At 37.4% G+C, this 14,560-nt stretch overlaps 2 protein-coding genes across 2 annotated transcripts; both read left to right on the forward strand.

Annotated features, from left to right (window-relative positions):
• The first annotated feature begins 1,818 nt into the window (after positions 1–1,818).
• LOC113863971 (germin-like protein subfamily 1 member 7) lies at positions 1,819–2,581 on the forward strand. The gene is made up of 2 exons (XM_027497782.1): positions 1,819–1,933; positions 2,034–2,581. Exons 1-2 carry the CDS (start codon positions 1,819–1,821, stop codon positions 2,579–2,581), a joined length of 663 nt encoding a protein of 220 aa, XP_027353583.1.
• Positions 2,582–8,222: 5,641 nt separating this feature from the next.
• LOC113862312 lies at positions 8,223–9,646 on the forward strand. The gene is made up of 2 exons (XM_027495403.1): positions 8,223–9,063; positions 9,147–9,646. The coding sequence occupies exons 1-2, from the start codon at positions 8,223–8,225 to the stop codon at positions 9,644–9,646; spliced, it is 1,341 nt and encodes a 446-aa protein (XP_027351204.1).
• The last annotated feature ends 4,914 nt before the right edge of the window (positions 9,647–14,560 follow it).

Below are 14,560 nucleotides of genomic sequence, written 5' to 3' on the forward strand. Positions count from 1 at the left end.
ATATATTAGCTGCCGAATATTTGATTGCTAGTTAAGCGATTGAAAAATTTTGTTGTTAATACGGTCACTAATTTGGCAAATAAAAAAAATGTGGTGGGTAATTCACTTTCAGCAAGTTAACATTGAATTAGCGATCAAATATTTATCTCACTCACTACGCCAGAACGGAGATCTGAGAGTGGTTCCGTAACCGCTCTCCAAAGTATAGGTGTAAGATTAGAGAGCGATTATGCGTGGATTTCTAAAGTATAGATATAGACAGTGAATCTAAAATTTGAAATTGATTTCGTTTTGAATTTTCTAATGCAAAATAAAATTAATTTATTATTACGTTTAAATCAAAATTTAGAATTGATTTCTTTGTGAGTTTTCTTCATTTTTATCACAAATTAAAATTGAATCTTGAGTTTACACATTTGGTGTTAACCAAACAGTCCACATCTGCATGAACTAAATACAAGTAAGCAAAGAAAAAAGTGAACAAATTAATAGGATGATTTTTAACATTAATAGAGATAAAAAGAAAGAAAGAGAGAATGAATGATTCACCGTTAACAAAGAGAAGAAGAAAGAAAGAGAGAATGAAGAAGTACATACAAATGTGAAAAAAAAACTAATTTGTTAGTGTAGAGAAGATGAAGAGAGCAGACTAAAAGAGAATGAAGAGGTACCTACAGATAAAAAAAAATTCAATTTGTGAGCGAGAGAAGACTAAGAGAGCAGACTAAACAAAGAAGATGAAGAGAACATAAGAGAGCAGAGAAGAAACATTAGAGATTAGAGAAGAAACATGTTTCATTTATAAATGACTTTAGTAACATTAGAGAGCGGTTCTTTATTAACCGCTCTCCAAGAATGAGATTAGAGAATAACTATTTGGCTGTTTCTTTATATAGTTACAAAGCAATTTTTACTGCTGTCCAAGTTAACGTTCTAAAAGCTCATTTATGATATAGTGACTTTTGCAACAAAAAATTTTGGTGGCTAATTTATTATGTGCAATTTAGCAACTAAATTCATATTTTATTTTTGCCACCGAATCTTTTAGTCGTTAATTTGATCGCTATTTTTGTAAAAAATTTTAAAATTATAATTATCATCGGTGGCTAAGTAGGTTGATAATTATAGTGTTTGCCTTGCGAATTTATACCAGTGATAATTCGAAAGATTTTGACTCTCTCTTTGTATATATATTTGAATGTGCTGTTTATCTTGTTACACTTTTGTGTTAATTGAGTATAAGTTCCGATGAATCTACGTTAGCATATCTAATTGCAATTAGAACCTTTAAATAATCGTTGAATGGATATAAATAATGTAAGTCTTTTGCCTTGCAAATTTATATTAGTGATAGTTCGAATTTCACCGAATCCATTATAAAATAATCGCTGTTTCTCCAACTGCTCATGACGACGGTTCTAAGGTATTATGATAAAGCATGTAAAACAAGGCGAGTTTGCAAAAGGGTTAACTATTTGGATCAAGTCTGAAGAAATGAGACAAAGTCTAAACTCTTGGATTTAGCTGATAAACCGTCCATTATAAAATACTATTATGAGAAAACCTACTAGGTACAAAGCCAAGTTGACGGGGTAATACCGAAACATTTTCCACAGTCTAATCTTTGATCAAGCATGTATCTAGTTGTTAGGGAATGGTTCATCTTCAAATAAATAATTAATTGCATGAGAGATAAACTGCAAGCCAATTCAATGCTTTCATCCTTATAAATAGCAAGCTTGGCATGATCAAATATCAATTCCCAAAATCGATTAAAACATAGAATCATTAGAGAGTGGTATTGATCGAGAGGCAAAAATGAAAGTTGTCTACTTTCTTGTAGCTACCTTAGCTTTGGCATCCTCTCTTGTCTTTGCTTATGACCCCAGTCCTCTACAAGATTTTTGTGTGGCAATCAATGAAACCGATGGTGGTATGTACAAACGTTCCTAACATGTCTTGCTACATAAATTTTAAGATTCTCGTAATAACAAGAACGTATTGTTTAAAAAATGTTCCTTGTTAATTTGCAGTGTTTGTGAATGGAAAATTCTGCAAAGACCCCAAACTTGTGAAGGCTGAAGATTTCTTCAAACATGTGGATCCCGGAAATGCAAACAACCCACTGGGCTCACAAGTGACTCCGGTCTTTGTTGATCAACTACCAGGACTAAACACACTTGGTGTATCTTTGGCTCGCATAGATTTTGCACCTAAGGGTTTAAACCCTCCCCATATTCACCCTCGAGGCACTGAGATCCTTATAGTCCTTGAAGGCACTCTTTTTGTTGGATTTGTCGCCTCTAATCAAAACAATAATCGTCTCTTCACCAAAGTGCTTAATAAGGGTGATGTTTTTGTGTTCCCAATTGGTCTCATTCATTTCCAGCTCAATGTGGGATACGGAAACGCTGTTGCCATTGCTGCTCTCAGTAGCCAAAATCCAGGGCTTATCATTGTTGCAAATGCTTTATTTAAAGCTAATCCACCTATTTCTCCAGAGGTTCTTACTAAAGCGTTCCAGGTAGACAAGAACACAATTGCTTATCTTCAGAAGCAATCTTGGTATGACAACAACTAGTTTCTCAGCATTCGTGCTCAATTTATTCTGATGCGATATATCACAACGGTGTTTTGATCACCTCAACCATTTGACCATTTTCCAAATAGTTAGGGTTATTGTAACAAATAAATTGGATGCGGAGGTTATAATGATATATTATAGTTATGTTTTATTTATTTTGATTAAATACATTGTTATGTTGATTTTATACTAAAGTTTGACTTCCTCCTTACTTTGTCAAATTATATTTTAGTTGGGATATGTGTTCTTATTTATACTAATTTACAAACAAGGAATTCATAATACTTTCCGCGAAAATCAAAATCAAATACATATACCATATTGTATGTATATGATATAGTGTCTTCCTCATCTGCAACACTTTGCAAATTATAATTATACTAGATAAAGACCAACTCGGTCCTACTTATAATGAAAGGAAACCGAGTACCTATTCGGCCTAGGTGGCCGGATATCCATTGTCAGGATTATAAGTTAATTAACCCAATTAAGGGTAATAATCAAGATATTATTTATTTTAAATAAAGGGCTAAAATGAAGACTGGCTTGACAAGCCCACTGGCCCATTACAGTGCCTATATAAGGAAGGTAAAAGTACAGGTAAAGGGTTGACTTTTCATTATTAAATAGCATTTATTGCTCAGAACCGAATCCTGACTTCAGCATCGAAGTGCCTTTTGCAGGTACCCTCCCACGTCAGCAACGGTTAGAGAAACATCAACACGTTAGAGCAGAGACTTGAAGACCCGTGTTACCTTAACAGGAACATTTTGGCGCCCACCGTGGGGCTCGATTAGCCTCTTATTTCAGATTAATCATGGTACTTATTAGAAGCCAGCAGGAAGGAACCTCTCGGCAACAGATGGAAGGTGTCACACCAGATGAACCGATACCTGAAGTGGTGATGCAAAGAGGAATAGATGAGAGCATCTTAGCTGTACTGAGGCAGCTTAAAGCAGAAATGACAGAAATGAAGAAAGAGCGAGAGAAGGATGCACTGGAGCTCTCGGCTCTAAGAAGGGAAAATGCTAAGTTAAGAGAAGAGATAAGGACACACATCCCCTCCCAAACTACACCCATCATCCAGGATCAGGGGGAATCCTCGGCGTTGCAAGAAAAGTCAAAGCAGGTTTATCAATCTGTAGCCAAAAATGACCGAGATGATCTCATGTATCGAAGCCCATTTGTTCACCATATTCTGGAGGCTAAGCTGCCCGATAATTGGAGAGGTTTGGCAATAGATAAGTATGATGGTACATCTGATCCTAGAGAACATTTGGATGTCTTTACAACCCAAGTCGGTTTGTACACAGAGAACGATGCTTTATGGTGTAGAATTTTTCCCACCTCACTTCGAGGACCTGCAGTCAGTTGGTTCACCTGACTCCCCCCTTCGTCCATCGACTCTTTTGCAACTCTCACAAGACGTTTCAACTTGCAGTTTGCAACAAGCCGACCTCATCCCTTAGCATCCCTGGCCCTAGTCAATATTCGCCAAGAAAAGGGAGAACCACTTAAAGCGTTCATGGAATACTTTGGCAAAGTGACCCTTTCAATCCATAACTTAGAACCAGTAGTGGCTATGCACCACCTCACAACGGCCTTAAAGCCAGGACCTACAAAAAACCCCCATGTTGACCTAGACGAGTGATGAGTCCACATTTTACTACATTTTTATACATCATTTATTACTTCTTATAGAAAAGAATAGACTTAGATAGTGTAAATAAGATGAATATTCCAATTAGGCTAAATAATATAGCTTTCTTAGTTTTTTGTTAATTTACATGAATTTAGATAGTTTATTTTACATATTTTGATCATTTGAATAATATGGCAGGAATCCCCAAGCTTATTTTGAAGAATTATTGGATTTTGAGGAATTTGAGTTGAAAGTAACTACTTTCAATATTGATAGTGACAACTACAGCAAGCCACTTCCAGCAAAGGGACCAAAGTGATCACTTTCAAAGCTTAAAGTGACAACTACAGTAGCCCAGAATCAACCAAACCTGCGCGTGGTTACTATGAATATTCATAGTAGTCACTCTAGAGCATGCAGAATTGAAGGTGCTGCGCGTAGTTACTATCAAAATTCATAGTGACAACTCCAGAGAGTCCAAAATGTCCCAGTGTTACGCGTGATTACTATGAATATTCATAGTAATCACTCCAGAGAGGCAAAACTCAACTGATGCTGCGCGTGTTTACTATGAAAGAATGAGAGTAACTACTTTGGAGGGCGCCAGCTTTAGTATAAATAGATTTTTACCAAATTAGGGTAGAGAGTTCTTACACTTTTTGAACCTTTTCTCTTCTTTACTCAATTTAGAATATTTTCCAGAGCTTAGGGCAACCTTGGGTGACAGCCAAGGGTCCAGCCTAGGGTTTGGTTTCTCATTTCTCTTGCTTTTACATTAATGTTAATGAGTTTTCTGCATTTCCCAATTGCGTTTTTGACCCCCATTTCCATGGAGGGCTAAGTTTGTGTAATCCTTAGTGAATTCACATGGGTTCTTGAGTTCCTTGAATTTAATGATAATATAATTCCTTTCTTTCATGAATTACTTCTTCCTTGTCTCTTGAATTGAATTAATGGTGAATGAGGGGGGTATTGCTCAATTAACCCTAATTTCGTTTTAAGGAGATTCTAAACTAAGGGTTGCTTAATCCTAGGTTTAATTCTAAGGTTGCGTAATTTTGGGATAAGAGATTAGAGCCTAACAAATTGCGTAATTTCGTTGGGACCATAAGGTTGATTTTCGCTTGTTAAATTAACCTAATTCATGGAAGAGAGGATGAATGTTAAATCTTGAGTGGAATTAGGATAGAATCTATGTGGATGAACTAAGGATTGCTGTTTTCTATTGTTTGAATTAATTAAACTCATTTGCTCATTGCTCTTATTTTAATTTGAAACCACAAACCTCCCCCCCATTTTAATTGCTTGTTTAATTAATGCCTTCAACATGTTTAATGAAGATTAATAACCAATGTTCATGGAGACAATCTAGGGTTACCCTAGTACTACATTAATTTGTTTAAATTTTGATGAGGATTTACGACAAATCTTTTAAACACCTCGAAATAGATCATCATCAACGAGTTACGGAGTCGAGCTGCAAGTATATGCAGATGGAAGAATTATCCAAATACCGAAACCAGGTATGGATGGACCAAGGGTCCAATTCAAAAAATACAGACAGGAGAGAAGCTTTCAAGGCTAGGCAGGGAAATGAGAGAAAAAATGAACTTGAAAGGCCACACCGGGGACCTAAATATCCTTCCTACATTACGCTCAACACTAATCGGTCCAGAGTACTTGACCAGGCACTGGCTACAAAAATATTGAGAATGCCTAGACGCGCCAACACCCCTCCTCAGGCAGATAAAAGCAAGGCTTGCCGCTATCATCAGAACAGAGGTCACACCACCGAGGAGTGCACAGCACTGAAAGATAAAATTGAAGAATTAATCAAAGAAGGACATTTAAAAGATTTTGTACAGACAAATCCCATGGGTCAACCTAACAAAGGAAGAGACCGTTACCATGAACCACCGAGGAGATCTGATGACAAAATATTTGAACGACATAGGAGTAGGTCCAGGGAACCCCCAACTAGAAGATATGATGAACGAGAGAAGTATCACAAAAGGGTCATTAACACCATAGCTGGAGGGTTTGCCGGTAGAGGACCTACCCATTCTGCTAGAAAGAGGCATCTCAAGCATGTCCGTTCTGTTAATAATGTTTCATTGGGTAGCAAAATCTGGATCCCGCCTATTACGTTCACTGATGATGACTTTCAAGGAGTCAATCCGGTGCAGGATGATCCCATGGTCATTAGTGTAGACATTCTTAATTGTACTGTTCGGAAAATACTAATTGACCAAGGGAGCTCGACGGACATCCTGTATTGGAATACGTTTAAGCAATTAGGCATCCCTGAAGAAGAGGTCAGAGAATATCATGAACTGTTGGTTAGTTTTTCTGGGGAACGAGTGGAGACTAGGGGCTGTATTGACTTATCTTGTAGTACATGCGAACACCTCCTATAATATATTACTCGACAGACCATCCCTGAATAAATTGAGGGCCATAGTGTCTACTCCGCACTTGGCCATGAAGTTTCCATCTGAAAGGGGCCGAATCGTTACAGTCCATACTAACCAGAAAACAGCTAGAGAATGCTACTTTGCAAGCTTATATCTTAGACCCTTTAATGGGAATAGCCGAGGTGTCAATATTGTATCCCCTCAGTTGGGAGAGGAATTAGATGTTGAACTTGATCCTAGAATGGATGAGGGATATCGGGTTGAACCTAATGAAAACAAGCAACCTTTCCAACTAGGATCAAGGCCAGAACAAGTTACTTATTTGGGGGTTGGTCTGAATGCACAAGAAAAGCAAATTTTTCAGGAAATGTTGCTGAATAATGCCGATTTGTTTGCTTGGTCAGCCTTGGACATGCCTAGCATCGACCCAGCATTTCTTTGTCACCACTTATCAGTTTATAAGGGGGCCAAACTGATAGCTCAGAAGAAGAGGAAAATTGGTGGCGATAGAGCAAAGGCAGTAGAAGAAGAAACCGGCAAGCTACTACAGGCTGGCTTTATCCGAGAAGTCAGGTATTCAACGTGGTTAGCCAACATCGTCATGGTTAAAAAAGCCAATGATAAATGGTGAATGTGCACGGACTTCACGGACCTCAACAAAGCATGCCCAAAGGATGCATACCCCCTACCAAACATTGATACCTTGGTCGATAGTGCAACCGGTCACAGAATATTAAGCTTTTTGGATGCTTATTCTGGATACAATCAAATATAAATGTATCCCCCGGATGAGGAGAAAACAACATTCATCATAAATTCAGCAAATTTTTGTTACCGAGTGATACCGTTTGGTTTGAAGAATGCAGGGGCGACATACCAGGGACTCATGAACAAAATTTTTGAGAAGCAAGTGGGTAAATGCTTAGAGGTGTATGTGGATGACATGGTGGTAAAGTCCACCGTATTGAAGGAACATCTTACTCATTTGGAAGAGGTATTCGAGGAGGCTAGGAAACATCGTATGAGGTTTAACCCCGAGGAGTGCACATTTAGGGTAGCCGGGGGCAAGTTTCTTGGATTTATGTTATCTGAAAGGGGAATCTAGGCTAATCCTGACAAATGCCAAGCCATAATCGAAATGGTTAGCCCTCGGAATGTCAAGGAAGTTCAGAAACTTGCCAGTCAGATTGCAGCCCTCGCTCGATTTCTATCAATAATGGCAGAAAGGTCTCGGCCTTTCATTGAACTGCTCAAAAAATCTCAAAAATTTGCTTGGTCCAACGAGTGTGAGGCCGCCTTCGTTCAATTCAAGCATATGCTATCAACGCCGCCCGTGCTGACAAAACTGAATCCTGAACAAGAGATGATTGTTTATTTGGCCGTATCTGATAATGCCATCAGCTCGGTTCTACTGCAAGAAACACCTGAACCGACCCCCGTGTATTTTGTTAGTCGAACACTCCAAGGCCCTGAATCTCGCTACTAGTTGATAGAGAAGCTAGTACTGGCTTTACTTCATACAGCTCGTCGGTTAAGACGCTATTTTCAAAGTCATTGGGTAATCGTACGTACAGATTGTCCAATGGCCAAAATTTTGAGGAAACTAGAGTTGGCTGGTCGGCTAGTAGCATGGACAATTGAACTATCTCAATTTGACATTCATTTTGAAAACCGACGCCCCCTTAAAGCTCAGGTGTTAGCCAACTTCGTCAATGAATTCACTGTACAACGACACACTACTTTGGACATGTGGAATCTGCACGTTGACGGATCATCAAACCGACTAGGTAGTAGAGCTGGGGTCATAATTGAAGGGCCGAATGTATTCACCATTGAACAATCCATTCAGTTTGGATTCAAGGCATCCAACAATCAAGCTGAATGCAAGGCTTTACTTGTCGGTCTCAGATTAGCAAAGGAGATGGGAATTAAACGCATTACTGGTTGGAGTGATTCAAAAGTTGTGGGCGAACAGATTAATGATACATATCAGGTTAGGGACCCAGTTATGCTTAAATGTTACCAAGAATTCAAGAAAATAAAAGATGAATTTGATGAGGTATGTGTTTGGCACACGCCAAGAAACATGAACGAACGAGCCAACAGGCTTGCTAGGCTGGCTAGCCAAAGGAAACCGGGGCAGTTGCAAAGCGTGGTTCATCAAGAAATCCTCCAACCCAGTATCGTGAAACAAGAATGCATGGACATAGAAAATTCATCTCATAATCGGATGACCCCACTCATCCGGTACCTCATCGATGGCAGCTTACCAAAGGATCTAGCTTCAGCTAAGAAAATAAAAATGCATGCAGCTAAGTACCTTCTTCTGGGCAAGGACTTGTACAGAAGAGGAATTTCAACCCCTATGCTTAAATGCCTAGACGACGACCAAGCTAACTACGTCATGAGGGAAATCCATGAAGGTATTTGTGGTACCCATTCAGGCGAACGAACTATGGCAACAAAAAACTCAGAGCCGGATACTATTGGCTGACACTTACTCAAGATTGCCATGTGTTTGTGAAGAAATGCATTCCCTGTCAGCAACACGGTACTCACCTACACCAACATGCCGATACCCTTCGCCCTATTAGCTCTCCTTGGCCTTTTGCCATTAGGGGAATGGACCTCCTCGGTCCTTTCCCTTTAGCAAAAGAGCAATGCAAATTTCTCCTTGTCGCTATGGATTACTTCACCAAATGGATCGAAGCCGAACCCCTTACCACCATCACGGCCAACAACGTACAGAAATTCACTTGGAAAAACATCATTACACATTTTGGCCTCCCTCATGCACTAATTACAGACAATGGGCTTCAATTTACAGATCGGCGATTCAATGAGTTTTTGGAAGGCCTGCATATCAAGCACAGAGTTACGTCTGTTAAACACCCTCAGACTAATGGCCAGGCTAAGGCTGCAAACAAGGTGATCTTAAATGAATTAAAAAGGAGATTGGGTTTGGCAAAGGGAGAATGGGCAGAGAAGCTGTCCGAGATATTATAGGCTTATCGGTGCACGCCGCAAACCACAACAAAGGAGACTCCTTTTCGGCTTACATATGGTACTGACGCCATGGTACTGGTAGAAATTAGAGAGCCTTCATTTCGAAGGGAGAATTTCGAGGAATCAGCTAATAACGAGACTCTGGTCGTCAACGTGGATTTGATAGATGAGGTGCGTGGCCAGACAACCATCATGACCGAGGCAAGCAGAAGAATGATGGCAAGGAAATTTAACTCCAAAGTCAATCCGCGGCAATTTTATGAGAATGATTTAGTATGGCGCGTAACTAGGGAGGCACGAAAGGATCGGCGAGAAGGGAAGTTGGTGGCTAACTGGGAAGGCCCCTTTCGGGTAGCAACAAGTTTAGATAATGGAGCGTACAAGTTGGAAACTTTGGAAGGAAAGCTAATATCGAGGACCTGGAATGTTACACACTTGAAGCATTATTACAGTTAAAGCATTGTAATTTGTAAACGGTGTACTCTTTTCCTCCTCCAGGTTTTGTCCTCTTAAAAGAAAGTGAAAAGGGGTTTTCCTGAGAAGGTTTTTAACGAGACACCTTATCAATAAAACACTTCTTTTCACCTATATAGTTTATGCATTAGGATTTCTTTCAAACACTTGAATTAATTAAATTCCCTCCCGACTACCCCTACTCGGTCAAGGATGAATCGTTATTTAAACTCCCTCCCAAGTATCTACTTGGCTAAGGTTGAATTAATTAAATTCCCTCCCGAGTAACCCTACTCGGTCAAGGATGAATCATTATTTAAATTCCCTCCCAAGTATATACTTGGCTAAGGTTGAATTAATTAAATTCACTCCCGAGTACCCCTACTCGGTCAAGGATGAATCATTATTTAAAATCCCTCCTAAGTATCTACTTGGCTAAGGTTATATTAATTAAATTCCCTCCCGAGTACTCCTACTCGGCTAAGGATGAATTCATTATTAAATATATTGTATTTTAGTACGAGTTATATGACCGATTTTTCAATGCAAAGTACAAGAGAAGGAGAAAAAAGAGATTCCATTTCAAAATTAATGGCTACAAAATTTGGGCACTAATGGCCCATGAGTACAAAGAAAACAAATCTAATTTTCTTCCCCTCCCTCGGCATTAGGACTGGCTACCTCAGGATTAGCAGCATTTTCACTATCGGCGATTCGTCTTGGGGCTTCGGCTTTAGGCTCCACATCTTCATCAATCTCATTGTAAGGAATAAACCTGCCACCAAAGAAGTCCTTCGTGATGTCAAAATAGAAATCGAGCAAAACCTGGCAGAATCCATGGCATTGACGAATAGCATGGTTAAAACCAGATTCATGTTCATAAGCGACTTGTTGAGAACACTTCTCGGCAAAGGTTTTCATCTCAGTTTCAGCCCTTTGCTTTTCAAATGCCAAGGCTTCCTCCATCTCGGTCGATTTGGCCTGTAGGGCCTCCTCCATTTGACAAGACTTCACCCTTAATGACTCCATTTCCTCCTCCTTGATCCTCAAAGTCTCCGCGTTTAACTGTGTAGCTACTCTGAACACGTGAAGTGGCTATGCGCTTAACTATGCATAAGTGAATTAGCCTTAGGCGTAGCTACTCTGAACACTTGAAGTAGCTACTCTCTTGGTCTTCATGGATTTTCTTCTTCAAAGTGTTAACTTTGTGTACTCAGAGTTGTTATGCCTTACACATAACACTTGATTCTTCATCTTTAAAGCTCAATTCCTCTACTTTCTTCACTTCAATCTTCAACTCAAATTCTCAGCTTAAGCTTCTACACAAGGATTAAGTCATTTTAAGTCAAATTGTTCAGAATTGGACCGAAAATGTAAGATTCTAAATTATTTATACAATTATGAATATTAATGTAATTTTTATGATATTTTCAAGTTTATTTACTATTTAACTCTTTATTTACTAACAAAAACTAGGCTAAAAATATAGTAAAATATGGATTTATCAAACTATAGAGACGAGGAAGAGATAAGAAAGATACACAATACACGAGAGTATATTTGTGAATTTTGATATTAAGAATTCAAATTCCTAGGATTCAGGTTAAGAATTAAAGTTGGCCAAATTTAATTATAATAGAATTTCATAGAATTGATCCATGAAATTATTATCTCAATTTCAAATGGACATCCAAACATGATAATTAGAATTTTGAAGCTCAATTCCAATTCTAACGTCCAATTCCATACTCAATTCCATATTCTAAATAGACACAAAATATTCTAAACAGACACAAAATAATCTGTGTTTGAATTTTAGATTCTTTTAATGAATTATTTATTAATGTGATTTTAGAAAAAAATTAATTAAGATACGTGGATGGCATTTGAATGAGAAATATAAAAGGAAAAAAGAAGAACAATTATAAAGAAATAACAATAAATAAAGAAATATAAAAAACAATCTTAATAAAAAAAATTACAATAAACAAAAAGTGTAACTTAAAATGAGTCTATATTTATAAAAAAAATAAAAAATACTGAAGTAACTTTCTATGTACACATATCTAAACCTTATCGTTTCTTTTACATGAATTTTTCATGTTTTAAATTATAAATACTAATAAACGGCTTCCAACATATGTCAAACTTAACATTTTTACACTTCTTTTATCATCTTTGAAACTTTTAGATTTAAATACTCCACTTTTAAAAATAGCTTAATTCATTACAATTTTATGTCTAATTAAATTCAAATAATTTAGTTCAATCTAATTAATTACAATGTCCGTTATACTCTAGAAACTTAGGCTTTACAAAATTTTAACATTTTTTTTATTTACAAATTGGAATTGTTTACGCTTTTTCTTGATCCAATTCGCTAATATTCACTGTCCATAATTGGTCAGCGAGTTGACTGACTCAATCTCACTGCATTTAACTACGGTTTCATTTTTTAAAGTCATTGTCCCATCTTTGCCAAGTTACAATTACCTCTCAAATTAAATTTCACCTTCGTGTATGACTTTAAATTTTATTGCATAGGCCATTAACTAATTTTAGTTTTATAATAAGGTGTTTCTACAATAACTTCTTATGTTCCTTCTTTTGCTCTACTTTCATTACATCATTTCTCTATTTTTTTTATACTTGTTTTACTTTTATCAAATGGTTCCATTTTCGTCCATTTTCATTTTCGTTATATTGTACAAATGAATTTAAATGGCTTCCTTAAGAAAGGGTCCTTTTCAATCCCACAGCAATGAACATGTATGTTCTAGAACATCATTAAAACCTGCAATCTTCACTAAATGCGGGCATACCTATATCTAGCCAATCATTCTTTTTTCTCTGACAGATGGTCAGAACTTCATCTGGGTTTGAATCCTACTGAGAGGTCCACTAGAGATTAGAAATTATTGATGAAAGAACATGATATTTCTTTTGTTCTTTCCAGGCGATGGGAAAATAAAGAAATAGTTAATATATTCAAGATAATTATGTACTTACAAAATATTCCTTTCGTGAAGTTTAGATGAAATGCACATAGCATTGCGTTGTGAGAATAAGAGTGGAATAATAATGGGTAGAGTATGGATAGAGTATTATAGTACCCATTTTCATACTTGTATTTTTTAAAAACATTTGTATTTAGTCTTATACCAACGTGGGTAGTAATTTAGTCTTATATCCTTTGTAAGTATCTTAGAGCTTGACTTCTCGTTTTCATCTCTATTTTTTGTATTTCATCTTTTCTCAAAGAGTATTCCTCTTTATAAGGTGTAGCACAATTTTATCTTTTGGACCACCCCTTTTCACTCCTTCACTAAACTTGTCTTCTAAGGTACGGAGAGCTCTATTTCATTACTAAGAACGTGGTATGTTTGTGCTCACGAAAATGTTGTGAGGTAATGCATGATTGTTTTGATGAAAACATATTTTTGTTGTGATTGAGAATGTGTATGACCTTTATTTTGAGCATATATGTATGTGTGTTGTAGACTGAGTCCGGGAGTGACCAATCTTCAGCAATGATAGATTGATGTATGATATAATAATGAACTGGAGAAATATATAGAGATGAAGGGATGAATAATATATTAATAGAAAATAATGAGTTTAGGCTATGGTGACTAATGAAAGGAGTAGAACCAAAATGGAAAGCATAGAAAAAAAATGGGAAATATGAAAGGAGAAATAGAATGAGAAAGGTAAATGGTTAAGACGAGTGTAGATAGTTCAGAGGTACACTAGGAGTGTGGAAGATGGGGGCGATTTGGAAAATCTTAGGAAAATGAAGGTGGTGGATGCTTTCTTCAATTGCACATAACAACTGAGAGTAAGAGCACTACAAGCTTTTGCTAAATGGGGCCGGGTCAGCACACGTTGTATTCGTGTAACTGCGGCTATCCAGTAACTATCTATGCTAAGGAAAACTTTAAGGGATCCTAGGGGCAGTGAAAGTGTAAAGTGAGAACTCCAAATATTAATTGAGAGAAAATGTAATAAGTTGAATAATTAATGATTGATGCATGTATTTGAATGTGTTAGGTAATGTGAATAAAGGCTTATCCTTACATAAACTTTCAGGAAACTAGGATGATAGAACCCAAAGATAGCATTAGGCTTATAGATAGCTCTGTACATTGTATGCTTGGTTTTCTCGCTTAGGTGAGGGTGAGCTTTTCCAAGCGAGAGCATATCTCGCTCAAGCGAGGGTTAGCTCACTTAAGCAAGAGCGCGCAGGCTAGAAGGGTATTTAAAGGGCCTCAGCGCCCAAAAACTTCATTTTCTCACCAGGCAACTTTTCTCTCTCCTATTACCCATAGATAAAATCTTCTCGAAGCCGAATTTCTTCTCGATTAAAGTGAGATCTTTTAACTTAGCAAGATCTAAGTGAGTTTTTGGAGCTCAATTTTTCAATTTTTACTTGTCTCTTTTCTCTTTTCCTAAATGGACTTA

Source organism: Abrus precatorius, unplaced genomic scaffold (genome assembly GCF_003935025.1).
Source record: "Abrus precatorius isolate BTA unplaced genomic scaffold, Abrus_2018 Scaffold3, whole genome shotgun sequence".
NCBI lineage: Eukaryota > Viridiplantae > Streptophyta > Magnoliopsida > Fabales > Fabaceae > Abrus > Abrus precatorius.

Excerpts from the sequence above, each read along its gene's own strand:
- LOC113862312 (XM_027495403.1), top strand. The coding sequence starts at position 8,223 with ATGGCCAAAATTTTGAGGAAACTAGAGTTGGCTGGTCGGCTAGTAGCA. Across the intron at positions 9,064-9,146 it reads CATGAGGGAAATCCATGAAG|ATTGCCATGTGTTTGTGAAG; the intron begins GTATTTGTGGTA and ends CACTTACTCAAG.
- LOC113863971 (XM_027497782.1), top strand. The coding sequence starts at position 1,819 with ATGAAAGTTGTCTACTTTCTTGTAGCTACCTTAGCTTTGGCATCCTCT. Across the intron at positions 1,934-2,033 it reads AATCAATGAAACCGATGGTG|TGTTTGTGAATGGAAAATTC; the intron begins GTATGTACAAAC and ends GTTAATTTGCAG.